General features: G+C 42.1%; 1 protein-coding gene across 1 annotated transcript in view; it reads right to left on the bottom strand.

Annotated features, from left to right (window-relative positions):
- Positions 1 to 3,311: 3,311 nt before the first annotated feature.
- GAD2 (glutamate decarboxylase 2) overlaps positions 3,312 to 23,608 on the bottom strand; it is a 41,315-nt gene continuing 21,018 nt past the window's right edge. Inside the window, exons 8-16 of the mRNA XM_075746379.1 lie at positions 22,508 to 22,587; positions 18,823 to 18,877; positions 17,272 to 17,388; positions 16,099 to 16,163; positions 10,338 to 10,416; positions 8,472 to 8,621; positions 6,569 to 6,676; positions 5,115 to 5,204; positions 3,312 to 4,441 (exon numbers count right to left, since the gene is read on the bottom strand). Coding sequence (XP_075602494.1) covers positions 4,268 to 4,441; positions 5,115 to 5,204; positions 6,569 to 6,676; positions 8,472 to 8,621; positions 10,338 to 10,416; positions 16,099 to 16,163; positions 17,272 to 17,388; positions 18,823 to 18,877; positions 22,508 to 22,587 — 918 coding nt within the window. The 3' untranslated portion in view covers positions 3,312 to 4,267. The remainder of the gene's footprint in view (positions 4,442 to 5,114; positions 5,205 to 6,568; positions 6,677 to 8,471; positions 8,622 to 10,337; positions 10,417 to 16,098; positions 16,164 to 17,271; positions 17,389 to 18,822; positions 18,878 to 22,507; positions 22,588 to 23,608) is intronic.

Here is a 23,608-nt window from a genome sequence, read left to right as displayed (position 1 = left end):
TAAACCGTATTTTATTAAACCCAGGTTTAAGAAGCGAACTACAAAACACTTTATCAACAGCACTAAACACAGGGGACTGTGGACATGAGTCAATTGGGATGGCTCCAGGCAGGTTTTGAGGCCTCCCTGAGCTCTGCGGGGCTCTTCCTTGGAGCTCTGCCTCCTTCTGCAGCAGACCGGCTCCAGGATGGGATCACCTATTGGTACTGTGCCTCTCCTGGAGTTAGCTTGGACCAGGACCACCCCATGATAAAGGAAAGAACAGCCGCTTCTTGGATTGAGGACCCCAGTCTTGTTGTGGTGGGGTTTTAATTGAATTTGTAGGTTGCATTTCAAAGGAACCTTAATCTCCTTAGGAAAAAAAAAAAGGTTCCATCAAGTGATGAAGATGGTTAAGATGCTCACATACATACATGTTGTGGGAAAGGGGCAAGAAGGAAGAGAGGCATGAAAAGGTGGAGCAGGGGACAGGTGTGGAGAGGCAGAAGCAGCACAGTGGGGTGGGGGGGGGAGGCAGAGTCTGCCGTGGGGGCATCAGCTCCTGGGAGCTTTATGGGACTGTACAGCAGTGCAGGAACCTGCCAGTCAGAGACTGGAGATCACCTTGCTGGTATGCTGCTGCAACGAATTAGGTCATTTCCTCTGCTAGATCCATGATTGTCCCTGTGCAGGGTGCTCTTGTGCAGGGGGTTTTGTGATAAGGAGCAGAGAAATAGCAAACCCGAGCTTCTGTTCTCCTAGGAGAGTGCCGAAGGAACCAGCCTTTGTAAAGAGCAGGCTCTCGGGCTGCTGTGTGAATTCCCACTTGCTCGGCAAGTTTATTTTGCCTTCCTTGAGCACAGCCAGGACTCTGTGCTCAACTTGGTTGGGCAAATCCGTTCCAGCCCTCCGTCTCTCAGGGACACTCCATGCAGCTCTGGGTGCAACAGCTACACGGCAAAGCCCAACCTTCACGCACTCCTGCAGCAGTAGTACTCAAAAATACTAAACCAGTGCTGCCTCTCCCAGTGCCAAATGAAGAGTTACGTCGCAGTAAGGATAGTATCTTATGCCCACATCTTCTCCCTCTTTTTATTTCCTTACAGAGCTCCTAGCTGGGCTCTGTGTGGGCACTTGGCATAGGCATTAATCTCAAATTCTGCTGCAGACTTAAAGAAATTATACAGAAAATCTTATTTCAGGCATAAGCTTTCTGACCACTGCTGCTTTCATGACATCATTTTGTTTTCTGTCTCTGCTGCTAGCATCACACCAGGCACCACTTCAGAGGGTGGAAGGAAAATAGAGCAGACAGGTGGCAGATTTTGGAGGAATGAGGCCCTGGGCCAGGGGATACATGAGGATTAAAATCTTAATTATTTTATCAGTTGGTTTTTTTTTTTACTTCATGGCCCTTTTAAATTGTTGCCATTGTGTGGTCTGTGTCATCCTGGGAAGCCCGACTGCTTCCACTGCTGTGTGGGAGGCTGATTAGAGTCTATGGTTAATTTGGGGATAAGTGCTCGTGGAATAAAAAGACAAAACAAAACATAAAAAATTGTTGAGCCTGTCTGAGGAGAATAAAGCAACTAAATCCGCCTTGTAAAAATAAGGTAAAGGAATACCAGATGGCAGATTTACACTTGTATGCTGGTGCTGAGTATCACCTCAAAAAGGGTCTGGTGATAGAATTGTTTTTTTTATGTTACAATAATTAACTGAATGCATCTTGTCATGAAAAAATGCAGCAGGAGACACAGAAAGTTACAATCAAACATTCTCTTTATTGGGGCCTTGCTCCGAAATGGCACGAGTGGTAAATGCTCCGAGTGCCCATCAGTGCTGCTAATGAAAAGACCCAGAGTCACGTTTTACACTTTTATTTGGATTTAGATCAACACCACAGATAAGATACTTTGGTCAAACACAAGAACAGATTGCTATGCCGCTCCTTCCTGGCTGCAATAAGTACAGTAACGTGGGAAAGAAAAATGCTGGTTCTCCTGGAACACCGAATGTAAATCTTGGATTGGCACATACAGCTAATAAATATGTTGTTTGCACTTAGCACTTTGAAACAGAATTGCACATGCAAGATGTAACCAGGCTACTGATCGCCTTCATCATTGTCCCTGTACTATTTACTTTTTAAGCTCTTTGCTTGCCTTTTTCCCAGCAAGAAAAAAACCAATATAATTTGCTGCTCTACTCAGTATTTCAGTGATTAGTCTGCTGGTTTTGACACGTTTAGCAAAGGTCACATTGAAGTCCTTCCTGATAGAATTAATATTTCCTCTATAGCTTGACTTGCAACACTATGCATCACAGGTAGCAATGGAAGTCCACCAGAGTGAGGCGAGAGGTCTGCCCGAAAGCTGACAAGGAGAGGTTAATACCAAGCAAAGATATAGTAGAGGGACCGGCGTGAATGCAGTTCTTACAATATCAAGAGTCAATACTACTACCACACAAATAATGACGTACCAATAATATATTGTACAAGCTTATACAGCAACACATGTTGATTTGCAACATTGTACAGTTTAAATCTAAAGTGCACAGCCTCAATCTGAGGTGACAAAACAGTACTATCAATATAATAAAGGCAACACAATTACAGACACAATTTATTTCCTCTTACTTCATGTCCTCATGATATTACATTGAATCAATACTCCATTTATCTATTTTAGATGAAATTAAAACCACATTGCACTTTTTTTTTTTCCTCTTCAAGTATTTTAGAGGCAGCAAAACAATATTGCTTTACAAACACAAGTTTGGCCGTTTAGGCAAAGTTAAAACCAAAACTTTAGTAGGGTTATAAGTAGACAGGCCCGAGCCGCAGAACTCTTCCAGCACTTCCAGATGTTGGGGGGAAAGAGGATAAATTTCAATTTCCATGCCAGGGTCACCTCTAATGTTATGGAATAATGCAGCACATGAATTCTGCAAGAGCTGTGCCCGTGCTTTCTAAGAAGGCTGTGAGGCTCCGTGTGGGCTGTTCTAGGCAGATACAGCCTTATCTCAGTTTTTTCTGCAATTTCAAAGGCTGTTGCAGACAAGGATGGAGTCCAGCACCGGGTGAAACCTTTGACAAAGCGGTTTGTTACTTAGACCCCATCCCTGTCACTCAGATTACAGTCACATTGAATTTAGGCCTTGTCTGGCAGAACTGTACATCTGTAAGAAGTCTTTACCCTCTCAATGTCACTGTGAGGTTTCATGCTATTTCTTTAGTAAGAATTTCAGTCAATTTTAATTTTCAGTGTGGTTTTGGACTGCTCATAGAAGAAATGGTAATGAGAGCAGCATTTATTCAGACATGTGACTTTTTTTTTTTTTGAAAGGCTTTTTTACCACAGAACACAGAAACCATCCAAATACAACCTTATTTCAGTCTTGGTTAGCACTGTATATTGATTGTGCGTCTGCTTAGTTAGGCCAAGTGGGAAACATAATTAGGAATAATAGCATCCTATTGTTGTACTGTAATTGATCTTATTAAGTGGTTTTGAGAGCTGCAGTACTCTTGAGGTTTTTCAGTAATCAACCCTGGAGATGTACAATCCATGACATGGAGAAATGAGGTACTGGTACCTCTTAAGAATGTAGTAATGTGGGCTTATATTTTAAAATAAGCAGTAATAAATATTTGAGGCACCTCCATCAAAAGAAAAAGAATCCTAGTTAATTTTCAGCTTCTGTCCTTGCAGTTTTATAACCCATATAAAATAAAAATATATAGTTTACAAAATAGGATTTTTTTATATATATATATTTCCTTTTGTAAAACTATACCTATTTAAATACATTTGAAATGTTGCTATAGGTAAATTAGAAATTCTGTTCTAATACTACGAAAAAGGCAAAATACTTTCACTTTTAAACATAGAGCTTGTATACTCTGCTTCTCACCGCCCCCTCCCACTTCCCCCTATTTAACTTTGTCATCATTTTGGGCAAATCTGGCATCATTCGGTCTGATTGCTTTTAATTCAAAGTAGTCACTGTGTTAAAATTGGGGATAAAATTTTAAGTATCATCTTCTGTTCTTCCATATTTGTTTCAATGCAGCTTTTTGTGCAGCTAATTATTAAGGAGGTATTCTAAAACTCAGGAAAGGACTTTAAAGGAGCCATGTTTCTTGATTTTAAACTGTACTCTACTCCAACGCCACAATATAGAAATAGATTTACTTTGGAACAAACTACAAATACATTCGCACAGTTTGTGACAACTTAATTGTCTACTTAGAGGTCCAGGAACAGACTTTCACACCCAGTTGTTATAAATCTTGTCCCAGGCGTTCTATTTCATCAATCAGGAAATCAATGTCTTGGTGAGTTGCTGCGGGGTTTGAGATGACCATCCGGAAGAAGTTCACTTTGTCTCCCAGGGGCTGATAGCTCACCATGGTCGTGCCATACTCCATCATCCTGGCTTTTATCACTGGTGCCACCTGCAGCGTAACAGAAAGCAGGGGATGATGATTATGATTATTACCATTATTTTCATTATTAATATAATCCTTATTATTAGTCTAACAGAACACAGTATGTTTTCTATTTTTAAAAAAAAAGCTGAAGAGCTACAAGAAGCAGTTAAAATGAAATTACATCCAATATTGATAAAAACATTAACCTCCACTAAGGAATAAATGTCTCATTGAAAAGACATTGGCTTTACCCTATTTGTCCTGCTCTTAAAATCACTGGGGAATTTCCCCTGCTACTTTCTCAATATTGCTGACAGGGACACAGTAGCTGTTTTTCGTAGTGCTCAAAATATATTGTTACCATCATTTTCCATTTTCTTTTCATATGCCAGAGTGCCATGGTATTGTTGAGTTTTTGTTGCACTTGCTGGGTTTAGTGATTGCAGTTCACTGTAACTTCAGTAAATATACACAGAGCAAATAAGTGGTCTAGAGATAAGGAAATCCAGGGAATACCAAACTTGGAGACCAGCATAAGGTGGTGCCAGACTAACATGCAGTAAAATGACCATGGAGGTGTCATTTTCCAGAATGTCATGAGGTGACCTTGCCCCGTGCTCTGGGAGATCATTTTGGGGGTTGCCTGCCTGCAAGGGTTTCACTGTTCACTGCATGCTGTCCTGGAGGACACACTTACCTTCATAAGGCGGCTCATTCTTTCTTCGTTGTCTTCCATACTGCGCAAGCTGGGAGGTATATACCAGAAGCAGACGTTTGTGTGCTGAGGCTAAACACGGAATAGTAATGGTTTGCACTGTAAGAAATGCTCATAGTATCTCAATTGCAATTAAGTTCATGCTTTCCCTCCCTCTCATGTATCATATTGTGACAGCAGTCAATGGTTTTCATTATTGTGGTCCGCTGAGAGTCATCATCATTATTAATGCAGAAAAGATAATTTTAGGCAATTTATTCCCAGGATGTCAGATGCAGAAACACATCATCCAGCTGTGCAAATATATTTATTCCCTACTGAGCGGCATCTAGATTTTATAGGTGCTGTCCCGTCCAGAGGCTGAAGGGACCATGTGGCTAAGGCAAGAGTCTATTACAGATAATTTTTACATCCTTATTACAGATACATCCATATTACATATTTACATCCATATTACAGATAATTTTTACACAGTGAGGACTGTGTCATTTCTTCTATTACGTGACAGAATAATATAGAATCTGGTTCTGTAAATAGGAGTCACAGGTCGTGCATGAGACAGTCTAAGATTTTCTTACATTTAATGAAATTTATTACTTCTCAGTTTGATTTGGCTAGCTGCTGTACTAATATGCATGCACCACAGCGTCTTAGCTAGTTCAACTTATACAGGAGCAACAAGTAGAAAGGCATAAAGTAAGAACTAGTTAACATTTTGTGTATTTTTGCAATCTCCCGACAGTTGCCTGCCTTGCTATGCTCCTCTTTGCTGGATGCTAAATGTGTGAGTTACAGCAGCTCCTACTGCTGCCAGTTCCTTTACTCATCATCAGACCCAGTGGACCTAATTCAGTGATGATGTGTGAGGCGGGGGAAATAAATCACATAGTGGCACGCGGGTATGAGCCTGTGATCTCTGAAGAAACATAGTGACATTTATCCTTGTGCTGCAGAGCACTTAGGCACATGCTAAGTGATCGCTACCAGGGAGCAATGTTCTGAGAGACAAAACCTTCCAGGGCAAGCACAGACAGCAAAAGCCACCACAAGTAGGATGTAAAAAGAGATCTTTTTTTTTCTTTTCTCTTTTACAGGCAAAACACCAGCTAACTTTGTAACAGGTCTCTACGAGGCCTGTCCCCAGCCATCACAACTGTTGCCTACAGAGAAGCGTGTGCTGTGTTAGCCTGAGATGCCAGTGTTTCGTTTCAGTGGGGTGAAACTGTGCAAACTGAAATCTTTGCACAGCTGCCTCATCCCCCTTGTCCCTGGATCCCATGAGGAAGAGAGACAGATATTGGCACAACAGGTTTTGTTACAAGGGGCACCGCTTTCTGTCATGTGCTGTTCGTTTTGACCTGTTGGTAGCACCTCAACAGGCTGTTGATCAACTGGGAAGTGCTGTTGACCAACTGGGAAGAAGCTGCAATACATACCTTTCCATCAAACACCATTTCATACCCCTCTCTGTTCTTTATTTTATTATATAGGTATTCTGCAAGTTCCAAGCACTTATCGATTTGTGCTTCAAATCCTGTGGTTCCCTTTAGAGACAGAGGGAGAAAAAAAGTTACGTGACTATCTGTTCTGTGAACCAAAACAGCAAAAGGACCGTTCAGCACTCGCCAAAGCACCAGCACAAGTTACCTCTCAGAAGTCTCTGTGGGACAGATTAAGGATCTGAGTCTATGAGACAAAGAACACTTTGCTACGTAGAGCTCATTTGTCTCTGGCTCTTGCCACTGACTCCCTTATAGCCACCTCTGCAAAATAAGCACGGGGCGCTAGCTTGGTTCTCAGCAAAATATTGCTAACGCCTCTGATGAATGGTACCCTCGGTAGATTTTGCAGAGAGGCTGAGCACGGTTTCGGACAGCCTGGACTGGCACAGAGAAGGGTCTCTAGAAGGCGTTGAGTTCCGGACATGGGGAGTCTCCTGCTGTTTTCAGAATAGGGGATTTTAATCTTCCAGAGGTGATGTGCTGGGGGCTTTTCCAAGAATCATTTTTCTTTTTTCAGTTAAATGCAACAAGGGCAAATACACTTTTAGAGCCTGGCCTGATGCCTGTGAAAATGCACATTTTGTTTAGATACTGCCTTGCCTCTGTGCTGTTTTTCTCTCTTCTTTTCTAATAGACACCATATAAACTCAGAAGCTCTGTTTTTAAGAGCTGCAGCAAATCCTGCTTTTTCTTCTCTGGCAGAAGTCATAATCCTCTTTCTGTGACATCATAATTGTTCCTGCAATCACCAGCTGTGATGCCACAAACAAAGGATCCAGCTTTATGAGGGAGGAAGGGGAATAAACAGCTGGAATAGATAAACTGTTTAAGAAACACACATCCTATTTTGTCAATATTACAAGCAGGGTGTGAGAAGAGAAAAAGCAGTACAAGGCATACTGAAAAATTGGGGTTTAGAAGAAGAAATGTCTCTGAGTAATGGATGCATGTCCCTGCTAAATCTGTTCTGGCAATGCAGAACTGACTTAAAAGCCCATGTCATTATCCCTCTGTGTATAGAGATTTCAAAACAGAGTAGAGCTAGCACAGCCCTGGGAGAAAGGCTTGGAGTAAAAGAGAGACACGTGGCTAAAACTGCCTGCCACCCTGGAGACCCCAGTTAGCACAGCAGCTATCGCGACCATGGAGACTTGCATCCTCTTTTACAGACTCCCACACCTCCAGCTACATTTGATGTCTGTCTCAGAATTGTTTTCAGAGTTTTAATGAAGCACATGAGGATCTTTAAGGCTTTCTGGAAATGAAAACAGTGATGTCATCTCCTCTGAACAAACCTGGGACAAGTTGACATAATAGACTGGATAAATATATGGAAGAACTTATTTAGCAACGTTCTACAAATACAGATGAATTAATCATTAGAGTTGGTGTTTTCAGATTTCCCAGAGAACATATTTTGATGAGTTTTCCTCTACTCCTTCAAAAGATGATTTTGTATCTACTGTACGCAAGGAAACTAGGTATTCCAGTCTTGGTTTGCCATGTTTAATTTCTAAATGTCATTAAAACATCTTTTTATTTCCAGAAATCTTTGTAACAACATTCCTAGGTATATGTTTTATGCTGTTAGACTCTTACAGTTACACAAAGCAAATGCTATGCAAAGCCATGGAGTTCAGGTTTCAGAATCATGTGTGGTGCTTTGAAGCCGAATTGTTAAAAGTATAAAAAACCAGAAAACAATAATGTTCTTTCTTTCATGTTATATATGGGGAATTCAGGTCAGATATTTTCTAAAATGATGATTTCAGAAAAAAAACCCTGAATCTGGTGTGCATTATTTTAATGCAAACAAATAGATTGCAGGCAGTCCTACCTTTGCCCTCCACATCAGCCATAGCTTGAAGACATCAACATGCCGTCCACATTGCAAAGCCTTGTCTCCTGTGTCGTAAGACAGGTCGTAGTGCTTGTCTTGTTGAAAGAGGTAGGAAGCATGCATTTGATTGCAACTCTGCATCAATCCCTTATAGAAACAAAGACACAAAAAAGTGATGTTGGCATAGATGTGACTACTGTTTGGAGGGTCGCTTTGGGCCAGAAATTGCAAACGCCTAAATTCAGCAGAATATGAGTCCAAGAGCAAAAGCAGTATCAAAAAAAGGGACAAAACCAGACTTAGTTGCTCAGTGGACTAAGTTTTTCATAGCCGGTTCAGTGCCCAGCACACCTTGGTACCTGATCCAGCAATGCGTAATCCACTCCCACAAACAAGGGATTTTTTTAAAAAAAAGCTCAACACTGTGCCTCCTAGTATTATTACACATAAGTCCACTTTTGGATCTTGCTTTTTATTCTTCTGGTTCCTTTTCCTCCTTTCCTGGGAAGGCATCTTTTCTGGTTGAGTCAGACCAAGCCAATTTGGTGACTAATCTAAATAATATCACACCATTTTTCTAATTGCTTTGGTCTCTAAAATTCTGATTTTCATTGTTTTCTTTCTTTGTAGGCACAGCTCTTTTCTGCAAAGCCCTCAGCTGCACACTGGATGCTTAAGCGGTATAGAAAGCTTGGGACAGAAGAGCATATGGCCTTTAAACGGCTAGCTAGATCTATTTCTGGGTTGCAAGATACCATTCCGAGAGGCAGCTTTGTGGGAGGGCCAGAAACCAACAAGGTGAAGAAACCTGGCTCATGAATGCATGAGGTTTCCTTTTTAGCTTTTTAAGTGAAATGCAGAGGGTCATGTCCTGGCTCTAGTTAAGACCTCAACCAAGTTTAAGGTACACCTTAGGGCTGTTGCCTAAGACTGCAATTTCCAGTCCAAAAAGAATCAAAACTTGGCTGTTTATCATCAAGTCTAATCTTTATGTGTAACTCAAAACTGAGATAGTAAAATGAAAGGGAAGAAAAAAATTTGGCTTTCTCCTAATCTGAGCCATCTGCTCTCGCCAGAGGTCAAGGATGGTACCAACTTCGGCCAGGCAGGATTTGTCTTGGGGAACTGACCCAGAGGGCAAATAAAAGCCAGCTTCTCTCTTCCTAAGTGCGATCACTTTGTACACAATCTGTTGTACAGCTGTTAGCAAAACAGCAACCAGCTTTTCAATAGCTTGTCTAGTAAGTGGTGGTTGTATAGCAGCTGTCCCAGTAACTGATGGTTATATGAAAATTACAGGCTTGAAGGGTAATTCAAATTCTAGTACTAAATGAAATGTCTACTTTTTATTCCAAGTGAACTTAGTCTTCCCTTTTTATTTCCCTGTGCCCCAAAGTGGATATATGGATTCGAGCTGGGCTGAAATATCTATCACAAAAGTCCAGAAAGTGTAATGATGCCCAGATTCTGGACCAAATGTCATGCTGCAAGTATACCACACCATTCATCCTAAAAGGACTAGTTTGTCTAGTCTAGGACTAGACATTTTATGCTACACAGAAACTAGTGGGGTTACACAGCTATGCATCCATGACTTAACTATGGATACTCTTAATGGAAAGCCACAAAACTCTGTACAGACATTGCCATTAATTGGATCTATCATTTCTGCTAGACAGCTGCTTTAATTCCTTTTGCAGTCACAGCCTGAGTACATAACTAGAGGTCTACTTCTCAGTTTCTTTTACAATCCTCGTAACACTAGCAAATACTAGCTATGACACAGTTACGAAGCAAACATCCAGGATTTTCAGAAGCAAAATGTCAGAAAGAATCAGAGAAGCAAGTACAATCGGGACATACCTCTTCTCTTACCAGCAGGGCTGAACACTGCAGTGGGACGCCCATCATCTTGTGAGGGTTCCAGGTCACCGAATTGGCCCTGGGACAGCAAACCACATGAAACTCATAGTACTATAGTGGTAAAACCATGGAGACATTTAGTAGTAGTAGTAATAGTAATAATAATGAGCATGTAGTAATATGCACCTTTTCCTTTTTCTGAGCAAGCAAAGCTGAAAATAATCATGGCTGATACTAGGAAAGCAATGCCTTCATAAGGGACCTAATCCACTCTAGTTGGGGTTTGGATGACAATTTTGGCAACTTACTGTAGGATAATTGCTCTATCCACTAAACTTAATCAGCATTAAACTTTCAGGGGAGTCATCTGTACTTCATAAACATAGGGCAAACTTCCTAAAAACACCTGCCTGACTGATGAACTTTCTAAAGGCACACACCTGATTAAAGTTGCAGATAGGAAACTGGCAAACTAGCATATTCCTGCCCACTGATTCCAGTTTCAGTAAGATTTTAGTAAGTAGCTCACATAGGCATGTTTGAAAATTCCTTTAAATACTTCTGGATACTTCTAAGTCTCTGAGTAACTTGGAAATCTGGCCCAAAGTATTTTTTATCATTGCTCTGCTGATGGTAAATTTTCATAGCGCCTTTAATTTTAGCTTGGCTATGATAATTCACACAACTGATTGGGTCCAAAATTACCACAGTAATAAACACAGAACTGATCCACCCTTCCACAAAAGAGTCTCCTTTCAGGACACATAATTGCAAAAATAGCTGTCAGCCCAGATCTTGTGAACAAACAGGGTGCTGTTGCAATACAGCCTAGAGTAGAGGCATTTGGGACTGTGGCAAGGGAAGATTGTCCAGTTGTTTATTGTCTTAATTTTGTGTTATGCTTGACTGGCTATTTGTTAATTACTATTATTACATATGATGATTAACTGACAGATGTATACATTTGCATCCTATTTGGCAGGCTGTCAAGGATGCATAGTGCACAGGATTTCATGTAGTGCAGTGATTTGAGTTTTGATGGTATGAATCAGTCAGCTGGGGCATGTGAAAACTTAAAGGACCCAGGACACAGTTGCAGATAATATTTATGTGAGCAGAGGTGAGCATGTTGGAATCTGGCAGTATTTTCCTTTGTAGGATTTTGAGATAGCGTTACAGGTTTATGCATGTCCTTATCATTTCCTGCCAAATTACTTCCACTCCTTCAAAACAAGCATCTCCAAAATTCAATGGACATCGGGCAGCGCTTCCGTGCTTTCTTCTTTGCTATTTAAATGGGACTGCGCAAGTGCCTGATGCAAAATCTGTAGGGAAGAGTCTTCCACAGGCAACATCTGGCCACTTGGCTTGGCTTTTCAAGTATTTGGCAGCTTTTAATCAGCTCAGAGTCAGTCACCTGATTACAACACCAAAGCTAATGATTCTGAACATGCATTCAGGTCTATGAATTTCCTTTGATATGATACATTTTAATTTTTATCTGTGCCTATCAGAATCAGGCAGAAATTCTTTAAGAGACTTCTAGGTAATAGTAGTGGTATGGGTTTTCTCAAGCAAAAGGATTATTTACTGACAACAACCAGATGTTAATTATCTGCCTAAAACATTTAATTTACTCTAAGGTAATTTATTGCCCCAATTACATCCCAATTGCACACAGAAAAAAATTAATTATGTAAAATAAAAATCCACCATTTTTCCTTTGTTATCAGTTATTCTGGGCTTCAGCCATCAGTATGTGCTTGAATAAATTGCTGACTGAGACAAACAGTGAAGGAAAAAAAGCTACACGGATCCACAGATGTTTTTTTTTAAAGCATCTCATGTTCACCCAAGTAACTGCGCACCAGCACTTATGTGACTTTTTAGCTGTGGATCACAGACAGAAAAAAAAAAAGGAGAAGTTTTCCTTTAGAGATTTCAAATGGATGACAGGAGAGATTCAAGACCGGCAGAATTTGGTCCTCAGCCATCCTTAAAAACAGACTGAGACGCATTCAGTGACCAGCCGCAGCCCCGGGAAGGATGCCCAGGCCCTGCATGGGAGCACTCATTCAGCTGCAAACATGCTTTTCTCATGTAGCTGCCACCCCCTGCCTCAGTCTCCAGGACAGGGACACCAGACCAAAACTCCTGATGGTGGCCAGACTTATCTGCTCCGAACACCAGCTGAGACACCTCCTTCAGGGTGCCTGGGAGCAGCTTGAAATCTGCCATGTGGGGACTGGAGGACATCGTAAGGATGGTGCTACAATTCCTCCTGCCTTTGACAGGAGTATTTTTGCAGGACTACCTGTTACCAGAAGGATGGGAGTACTCAGAGCACAGAGGAGTGCTCCATTTAATGCTCCCTCCTTGTCCCTTTCTCCCCAGTTAAACATGAGTACTGGCTCCAGTTCTCTAGCCAGAGCTGTAATGCCTGGGTTTTACTGAATGTGCTGGTTTTGCGTGGCAAGGTTTTGGTAGCAGGGGGGCTGCAGGGGTGGGTTCTGTGATAAGCTGCTAGAAGCTTCCCCTGTGTCTGATAGAGCCAATGCCAGCCGGCTCCAAGACGGACCCGCCGCTGGCCAAGGCCAAGCCAATCAGCGCCTCTGTGATAACATATTTAAGAAAGAGAAAAACAGTTAGAGAGGGCTTTTGCAGCCAGAGAGAGGAGTGAGAAGATGTAAGAACATCTGCAGACACCAAGGTCAGTGAAGAAGGAGGGGCAGGAGGTGCTCCAGGTGCCGGAGCAAGATTCCCCTGCAGCCCGTGGTGAAGACCATGGTGAAGCAGGCTGTCCCCCTGCAGCCCATGGAGGGAGGATGAGGGGGTGTAGCGATTCCACCTGCAGCCCGTGGAGGACCCCACGCTGGAGCAGGTGGAGGCACCTGAAGGAGGCTGTGGCCCTGTGGGAAGCCCGTGCTGGAGCAAGCTCCTGGCAGGACCTGTGGACCCCTGGACAGAGGAGCCCACGCCAGAGCAGGTTTGCTGACAGGACTTGTGACCCCGTGGGGGACCCACGCTGGAGCAGTCTGCTCCTGAAGGTCTGCACCCCGTGGAGGAGACACACGTTGGAGAAGGCCGTGAAGGACTGTCTCCTGTGAGAGGGACCCCACGCTGGAGCGGGGGAACAATGAGTCCTCCCCCTGAGGATGAAGAAGCAGCAGAAACACCGCGTGAGGAACTGACCGTAACCCCCACTCCCTGTCCCCCTGTGCTGCTGGGGGGGGGCAGAGGTTGAAGCCGGGAGTGAAGTTGAGCCCGGGAAGATGGGAGGGGTGGGGGGAGGTGTTTTTAAGATTCGGTTTTATTTCTCATTCCTCTACTCTGTTTTGCTTAGTAATAAATTAGATGAATTCCCTCTCTAAGTTCGGTCTGTTTTGCTCGTGATGATAATTAGAGAATGATCTCTCCCTGTCCTTATCTCGACCCATAAGTTTTTTTTCCATTGTACCTTTTCTCCCCTGTCTAATGAAAGAGGGGAGTGATAGAGCGGCTCTGGTGGGCACCTGGCCCTCAGCCAGGGTCAACCCACCACACTGAAGTATCTACCATGAAACAGGAATCTTCATAAAAGTTGGGTCTAGTAAGCCGGCTCTGAAGGTGCCCACGTTTGAGATCTGGACAAACTGTAACGAGCTGCTGTGTCCATCAAGCAGCAGAACAGCACTGGAAATGACAAATTTCATTAATTCACTGCCAAACATATGGAGATGGTGCTTATCAAAGCACTAGAAAAAATCCAGTGGAGTTTTGGATCTAAAGCATATTATTTGGAAAATTCTCCAATATAGATTCAACCTGAACTTCTCATTCCAGCACAATTTGGACAGCAATTTGGGAGGAAAACTCTTTTTTTCATACGCTGTCCTCACAGGCAACTGGGTTGATTTTTCCAACATGCTGGGTATTTGGATGTACATCCTTTTAAAGCACAGTATGTAAGTTCAAAGTGCTGGAGGCAGTCTTAACTAAACTATATCAAATTCATAGAACCATTGGCTGCTCTCCAAATTTTTCATGTGAGATGATGAGAAAGGACCTGAATCAACCTAATCTTCAGGAACAGGATGAGGAAGTTGTTTGTAATTTTAATTGGCAAGGAACAGCAATTTGATTTAGAGATAAGAAAGGCGGAAGGAAGTAATAATTTACTCTCGAACAGCATGAACTTTGGAAAATACACAAATGTGAGAGTGACTCCATCTAGGCCAGTATACTGTCTCTAGCAAGTGGCCTAAATAGGTGTCTGGGAAGAATACAAAACAGGGCAAGCATATATGATCTTCCTCCAAATACCCTCGGAGTCCCCAGTCATTCGTGGCTCACAGAAGTTCCAAATTGTTTTTGTTTGTCTTCTCTTGAATGCAGGTAAATCTTAACGACCTATGGCAGGGAGTTCCACAGCTAAACTAAAAGCTTCTGAACAAGCAGCTGTTTCTAAGTTTAAGCTCAGTCCTTCCAGACTCTGAACTGGACTGGCATCACTTATGTTCATCTGTGTGTATGTGCAATGTTCACGAGCTCATGACTACAACCTTGTACACCCAGGCACAGATTTACTGAGAAGATGTCATTAACACAGCCTGGAGGGGGGTGGCATTCTCTCCAAAAGTGTCAGAGCAGTGGTCAGTGACTGCCGTGACGCCTGTCCAAACTGCAGGTGCATCCACCTTTTATACTTAAAGACTTCAGCATGTAACACCTCCAAGATTGAGAGCAGCCCTGAGGAGAAGGACTTGGGGGTGTTGGTGGATGAAAAGCTCAACATGAGCCGGCAGCGTGCACTTGCAACCCAGAAAGCCAAACATATCCTGGGCTGCATCAAAAGAAGCATGACCAGCAGGACAAGGGAGGTGATCCTGCCCCTCTACTCCACTCTTGTGAGACCCCACCTGGAGTACTGTGTCCAGCTCTGGGGGCCCTAACATAAGTAGGATATGGAGCTGTTGGAGAGAGTCCAGAGGAGGGCCACAAAGATGATCAGAGGGCTGGAGGACCTCTCCTATGAAGACAGGCTGAGAGAATTGGGGTTGTTCAGCCTGGAGAAGAGAAGGCTCTGGGGAGACCTTACAGCAGCCTTCCAGTACCTGAAAGGGCCTACAGGAAAGCTGGAGAGGGACTGTTTACAAGGGCACGGAGTGATAGGACAAGGGGTAATGGCTTTAAACTAAAAGACGGTAGATTTAAATTAGATATGAGGAAGAAATTCTTCACTGTGAGGGTGGTGAGGCACTGGAACAGATTGCCCAGAGAAGCTGTGGATGCCCCATTGATGGAAGTGTTGAAGGCCAGGTTGGATGGAGCTTTGGGCAACCTGGTCTAGTGGAGGGTGTCCCTGCCCATGGCAAGGGGGTTGGAACCAGATGATCTCTAAGGTCCCTTCCAACCCAAACCATTCTATGATTCTATGATTCATTTCTTAGAGAAATACAATTGCTAATTCATGTTGGACACTGTATCAGAGGAAGTTGCAGAAACCACTCTGGAGCTGCAAATGTATGCTGAAAGGAATGAAAATGCAAACAAGAAATGTTTGCTGTTTGTACTACAAAACAAAGTGCCACACTACTGTAGCATTGAACAAAGGCACTTAGCAATGCTGTTTCAACTGGAAAGACAGCTTGCATAACTTCTTCATACTCTATCTTGGAGATAACATTGATTTTTATTTTTATTTATAGACATTGCTATGGTAATCACAAGTGTGTTAAAATGCATTTAATAAATGTGCTTAATTAACATTAATAAATCATACCTTTCAACACCATTTAACTTCCATTTGTGTTTTCTTGACATCAGGAGCCCGCCACCCCATGCTCCCTAGAAGGCAAGAGACATTATCTTAATGAGAACTCTGCGTTCCCCCATGACATCTGTGCGTTCACATCAGTTTGGGGCCCTTTCTTCTTGCTGATGTGGCACATTCCAAAATGACCAGGCAGATGGGGCCTGAGGCATTAGCTGTACTAACAATTTTCTTCCAGTTGCTTGGAAGCAGCGATTTATAGCCTGTAATCCGAGTGCCCACCCTTATCGTGTGCTAACCCCTCCCTCGCCACCCGACACTGACACATTGGGCTGTCCCACACTGTAATTCATGACTTGCAGCGCTGCTCCTGGGTACGCTGCCTTTTCTCTTTTAGTGACCCAGTGATGCTAACAAACCAGACTGGGATCTCAGCTGCTCTGGTGAGTTTTCATCATATTTCAGATCACTACTGCTTGCCCCCTGCTCATTTCCTTTCGCTCACAGAGATCTGGGACAAGCAGGCATTTCATGTGACTGAGAAGTAGTTTAAGGTACATACGCATTCTTCCTTTGAATCGGACTGATTTTGGCTGACACAGTAATCCACAAGCAAGATACCCCAGCCCTACGGAAATTCAATTACCAAGCCTTTTTGGAGAAAGGATTTGCAAAAATGACACAAAAGCCATTCTAGGGCTGAAAGAGGATACTTCAGAAAGATTTACTGGCAAGAACCCAGATAAAGTTAAGTAGCCAATCTGATAAATTTCTCTAGCATTTGCATTAATCTGTTCAGCAATTTGGGGTACTTTACTCCAGACAAATGTATCCTTTTCCTTATGCATTTATTTTGCAGCTGCTGCAGAAGCTGAGCCAGTGCTCAACATGGTTCTTATGTATTTCTTCTGCTAATGGTATTTAGAGAAAAAGCTGAAGGCCAAAAGCACCCAAACTAGGTCATCTGAAGTGTCCAAGTTGCTAGAAATACTGCACAGTCACAGCTCCTAAAATGTTCCCCTGACCTGAGCCTTTCAGAGGAATGGGAAGTCAGCGCTTGGATGTTAAGACTTAATTACAGGAACCAAAAGCAACTGTTTTGTACAAGATGATGCTGTACAAAATGATTAAGCTAATGCTAATACACCTTGCGATCCAGCCCCCACGGAAGACGATACTTACATCCACATGCATCCAGATTTTGTACTTCTTGCAGATGTCTGCAATAGCTATGAGAGGATCAAATGCCCCGTACACTGTTGTCCCAGCTGTGGCACTCACCAGAAAAGGAACAAATCCCTGCAAGAAAGCACAGAGACATTTGGCAAGGTCGGAGTGCTGCAGCCTCCTCAGCCTGCAGCAGCCCTGACTCCTCTTCTGCTGACTCCACAGTGAGCCCAAGTGTCTCCTGGAGGACATACCTGCTGCATTACACTGGTTTTTCTTAGTTTAGATGCTACTGATATTATAATTTCTACCTTAAGGTGGCAGCAAACCTCCAAACGAGCATCCTCCATTTATTAGGATGCATGAGACAGGTAAGTGCTCAGAACAACAATTCTGCTCCACGACACCTGCCTGAAACAAAAAGATCTGCTCTGCATGACGTCATGTAAAACAAACCTCACCCAGGCACCACAGTGCAAGAAATATCTCTGGTGAACTGTGCCCTGGGCTGTGTTATAATCATCCCAGTGAGCGTCTGAAGGTGTGATGGCCCAGTCCTGTCAGTGGGAGCACCTTGTCTGGGGGTGCCTCCTGGGGGCAATGCACAGGGGAGGTCTGGGGCTCACCTCCAGCCCCATCCCTTGTGCAGAGCGGGGACAGAGCAACCTCCACAGAGGCCAGGGACCACCTCTTGGATTCCCTCTGCTCAATGTTGTTCCTCACACAGGAGCACTCACTATCCATCACACGCCATAATTTGTACCAGCGTTTCACTTTAAACTCATTTATAGTTCTGCTGATTTCATAAGCAGTCTTCAGAGCAACAAAGGTAAAGAGCGGCTACATTTTTTTTTCAGAGCTGGGGTTTAAACTATCAAAAAGGTCTAAACTTCCCTCTGCAAAGTTAAATATAGGGTCAGGAGGTTTGGGCGGTACTCTATTGCCATGTTGCCTTTCATTTTTATCTACTAGACTGCTTTTCTTTAACAAAGTAAGCTTTTAATGAAGATTTGTGTTATTAGTGAGTTTTGAATGCTGTGTTTCTAATGATTATTTACATAAATGTTGTTGAAGGAATAGGGCTAAGTTCATTGCAGACTTTAATTTGTTGATTTAATTCTAGCTTCTATTAATGAACACATATAAAAGTAGTGCACTTTTAGAGATATGTAGATTTTAGTTTATCTTCCATTGTTTTAATGACTACGAGGAATACTATCAACAAGTTACATTACATACAAATCACCCAAATGATTACTCTCATTTGCCAATATTTAGCTGAGGAACTGCATCATAGGTTGATAATATAAAAAAGGAGAATGCATGCAGAGGAACAGATAAAAGCAGCCAAATAGCTCCTGGAGATTATAAAGTAGCTTTAAACCTATCTTCTCGGCAACTCTTGCCTCACTAATTGCCAGGCTACATTACTGAGAAATAAATCAAAGGTTAATGGGCAAGCCTATGTTGTTTTACCAAGGAAAGCAAAAAAACTACCTGTATCATTCTTAGTTTGTTGTTTGGGTTTTTTTTCTTTGTTGGAAGCAGAAAAGCTAGTAAACTTACTTTTTGTTTGGCTTCAAGAATTCTTCTTTCAAGGTCTGATGGGATCATTTTCCCTCTGGAGCAAGAGAAAGTTGTATTAGAAATCTGATCTTGAAGTCAGCTCTTGCTGTTACTTCTTCACTTAATAGGAAACCCAAATAAGGAACAAAGTGACTTTTTTGCCCAAGGCTTATGCAGCACTGAAGAGCACAGAAAGACTCTGACCATTAGTCGGAGTTTTTACCCTAATTATTTTGTCAACCAGTTTGCATCAACATGGTGATGGTAACTGAGAGAAGTTATCTTGCAGCCACTCTCATTAAAGACTGATGCTGCTCCATAGAGCCTCCTGGTCCTGTCTGACCTTACAGCCTTGGGAATATGCTCCAGGCTCCCAGGGAGAGGCTCAGCCCTGGGTCCCACAAAGCTCAAACCCCATGGTCCCCATTCAGCAGGCACAAAAAATGCCACCTGAGCTGCATGGCCTTTAGCAGCACGACTCAGCTCTGGTGTAAGCAGTCATCTCTGTGTTTCCATCCGAGGGATGAACTCATTTCAGGGCGACTATTCCAGAGTTTGGTGCATTACATGTCCACATTTGCTTGAAGCAGGATATGAGAAGAAGCTACCAGTCTGGACTCATTAAATGCACTGTCAGGCCCTTTGTACTGACCGTATACTGTACTTGCAACATCTTTAGTATGAACCATTTACCTGAGATTCAGACTCAGCGGTATAAGGCTTGAAGGCTAATTTATGAAAGCCTGTAAATTAATTAGGCACAGATAAAACAGTGCTGATATACTGAATACTGAGGTTAAGGTTTTCTTTGCTTTAGCCACAAGCAAGACTATCTAAGAAGAGACAGTACACATACCAGCAGTACAAACACAACAGCTCCCCACATTAGAGGAATAAAGTCTTCACTGGCTTTGAATGTTGGCCATTTAGATTAGTGTTATTTTTAAAGACTTCTTCAGTTCTCAGTAAAGTTGGACACATTTTTTCTTTCACTATGCACTGATTTCCTATAAAATTGCTATAAAAAAAGAACAACTTTTACTAAAGCTCAAAATAGTAGTTTCAGGGAAACAAATAAACCCATAAGTTTTAGTTTTGATTTTGCATAAAAAAATCTGAAGTGTTTTCATGACATTGGGATGGATGTAAATAAATAATTACTAATTTATTGTAATAATTTTGTAAGATACTGCTAGATTTTGTAAGTTTTCATCCTTATACAGCTCACAATAAGACAGTAATTATTCCAGTAGAAAAAAAGACTTTGTACTGCTGAGTTTTTTGCAAAATATGTCCTGCATTTTACTTGTTCAAAATACTACAAGAAAAACTGAAAATAAAAAGCTCTACAAGTCAAAACATTAGCCCTGATTTTTCTTATAGAAGTTCAAGGTCTAAAGAGTATTCAACTTATCGTGAGTTCCCCCAGTTACATGTACATGTTCAGAGAAAAGCAGTAGCTGTCTTTTCTTCAAAAACTGTTTCGGGGATCATTAGAGGAATAAAGAAAAAAAAATGCCAAAGGAAGACAATGAATTCTTCTTCCAAACAGTTTAGATGTTGGTCTTTAATGGTTTCTAATTTATTGAGCTTGTGCATAGGAACACACACAAAGCTGGGCAGACCCCTTCATTGCCAACATTTTTGTACCAAGACAAGTGATTATCCAGCCCCTCACCACGTTGAGTATATGTAGGAATTCATGGCCAGGAGAGTGCAACATCCAAGCACTGCCAAGCTTTACCAGGGAGCAAGCAGTACGTTGGCTTTGAGTATAGTCCAAAAACACACTGGAGCACACAACCCCCACCTCCAAATCTAGCAAACTAGCCACCAGCATTGCTTACTTGCATGGCATTTTCATGTGTTACCACCTCAGACGACCTGCAACACTTCAAGTGCATTGCAAAACAATAGCCTTGTCCTGAGACAAAACTCGCCCAGGTAATGTGGCAGGGGGTTACATGAGATGTGCTAGGCAGCACCAGAGGCAGGAGGGCTACTGGGGGAGGCAGAAGAGACTCGGCAGCAAAAGGACACTGAGGACAGAATGAGCGTTAGTGTCAAAGTCTCCTCGTATTACCCACATCTGTACAGAGTCTTCACTGCTGCCACACCAGACTGAAGTGTTACAACCCCAAACCTGCAGGTAATACACTATTGGTACCAATATGTCTGTGTGGTAGTAAAAAAGGCAACAGAAATGTCTGGTCATCCAGTCTTGGGCATGAGCAAGAACACGACTTTCTGTGTGTTTTCCTGGCTTGAAATTCACCACACACTTACACAGTCCTACGATACAGCAAAACCAGCAAATTTGGTGGGTGTGGGTCAGGATGGGGAAGAGAGGAGCTTAAGAAGTGTGCTTGGTCATGTTGGAAACCTCAAAAAGATCTTGTGGTGGTCCCTCACCCTCCCACAAGTCCATATCTTCACAGAGGGTCCTCTCCACCACACCAGCCCACATGCTGTGCAAACAGCCCGCTTTGTCCTGGTGGTATCTGCTGGGATTTGGTGAGACATGCAGTGATCCTGCTGTTTACTTCAGGGGGGGCAAGTAAGCATTGTGGTCTTCACAGGAAATCATCACGATGAATTTGCGCAAGAAGAAAAGGAAGACACGACTTCATTGATCCGGGTCTGTCTTTAGGGAATAGAAATAGTGAATTGGAGGTTTATTTTGATGTGTGTTGGTTGTGTTGATGTTGTCATTAATTCCTCTTCAAGGAGTGCTCAGTCTTTTGTTAATAAAGAGATAGTAAGTCCGTAAGCCAATATGCAGGTGCTGTGATTAGCACTGTGAATTGCTTAGTTGGTGCTCTTCTTTTAATGTGGGAACAGGATATTTTGATAGCAGTCAAATCTTCCATTTATGCTACAGCCATAAATAATTCACTACCTTATAACAATCTGATTTGGGACTCATAATAAGAGCATTTTCTATTGAAAAGATTCTCAGTAGAACCAATAAGGACTGTTCTATTAATTTTTTCCCCCTAAAATTTAAAATCTTCATCAGAACATGTTGATTTTGTTTTGTTTTCTCAAAACCGGTTCTGTAGTGCCCATGGGACCTGTAGGTTAGGTGCCTGCTGTGCTCCTCCTTGCCATGGGCCACCTCCCTCCTTGGCCTACGCTGCCTTACAGTGCTGCACATCCCATGGCAAGGGCGTCCCCATCAAAGGCACTGTGGGAAGGTAGTCCAGATGAGAAGCATGGTGGGGCCATGAAGTAACAGAATTAGATTAGTAAATGCACCTTGATATTTTATTCCTTTAAATGGCTCACTTCAGCTCATTTTAATGGATCAAAACGTGAGAGTATCTAAATGCTCCGTTTTGACCAAAACAAGCTTTTCCCTTATTTCTTAGCAGAACATGTTTAAAATGATTGTTACTTCAATACTTTGTTTCACTTGAGGATGAAAGAAAAAGAATTATCAGAAATCCCTGAGGAAGGGAACATTAAGATTTTTGATGAGCTCCAAAAACTGACTAGTAAAGAAGCTACTGACAGAGCCAGCTCCTCAAGTGGGATAAATCAGTGTAAGGTTGCTGAAGATGATAGCGCTACGATCAATTATACCAACTGTTGACTGCATCCTATACGCTCTCTCTGAGCCGAGTACCTGATGATCCTCTTCTATGCACTGATAAAAAGAGCTGTATTTGGCATCTTCACTTACCTTTCATCACATCTAATCAGAATCACACTATCTGTACCAATACCCAAGGCTGCAGCTCCTTTCTTCACAGAAAAGTGACTCTGAAAAAAATAGATTTATTATTATTTATGATTTTTATTGTTTCTTATCCGATTTAATATAAAACACTGCACTCTTGCAAGCCCTGCAGTAAGTAGTCCCACACCAGCAGTAATTCTAATCATAGACTTTTTGGAAACTGATCACTGTAATTTGAGGCTTCCGTATCAGGTCACTTCTGTCAACCAGAGAAACAGCAATCACTCTAATCTGGATTTACTCCTGGAATATTAAATACACAACTGTGGCTGATGATGGACCCAAATTCTGTCCTTGATGCATACCTGCAGCTTCTATTGCTTGTACAGATTCAGCTATGGACTTGATTTACTGAAACAAAAAACTTTCCCCTAGAGAATTCATTTAGTTTGTGGCATCCAGAGTGATGTGCTTCTGCTGTGTAACTTCTGGCCAAATAACACACTGAGAGAAATTAAGATAGGAAGCCTAATTGTGATCTCATGCCAGTGAAAGTTAGTAATAACTCCCATTAATAAATAGAGCTACTGCAGTTTAAAATCAGAACTGGTCTATTAATAAGACTATTAGCTAATCTGTACGTACAGAATAAAATGTGGAAGTTATATACTGGAGTGCAAGTCAGCCTAATTTCTCTAGCTCATAGGACTTAACTCCTGATCCAGTGTTGGTTTATAATTCTAATTTAAATCCTAGTGATTATGATAATGAAATAATTTTGTATCAAACTGTATCACCAAGAATCTGATTTTGCATTAATTCAAACCCAGCTGTAACAATATTATCCAAAGTAATTTTAACTACAGATTATTAAACTTTAAAAAAATGGAAATTCTTTGTGTATACTACAGTACACTAGTTCAGCATGTAACACTATAAAAAAGATCAAGGAGATAAAAATCTAACAGGGTTTTTCAGGTGTCTGGGATGTTAAAGAAAGAGAAAGATACACAGATTGCAGGAGTAGAGGAGTAGACCACAAAGCAGAGACTTAATCACTATTGCTTTGTCAAGGGAATATTTGACTTCAACTGTAATGCAAGT

Source organism: Balearica regulorum, chromosome 2 (assembly GCF_011004875.1).
Source record: "Balearica regulorum gibbericeps isolate bBalReg1 chromosome 2, bBalReg1.pri, whole genome shotgun sequence".
Taxonomy (NCBI): Eukaryota; Metazoa; Chordata; class Aves; order Gruiformes; family Gruidae; genus Balearica; species Balearica regulorum.
The sequence above is the reverse complement of the archived record's forward strand: the minus strand, read 5'-3'. Positions and strand labels throughout refer to the sequence as shown.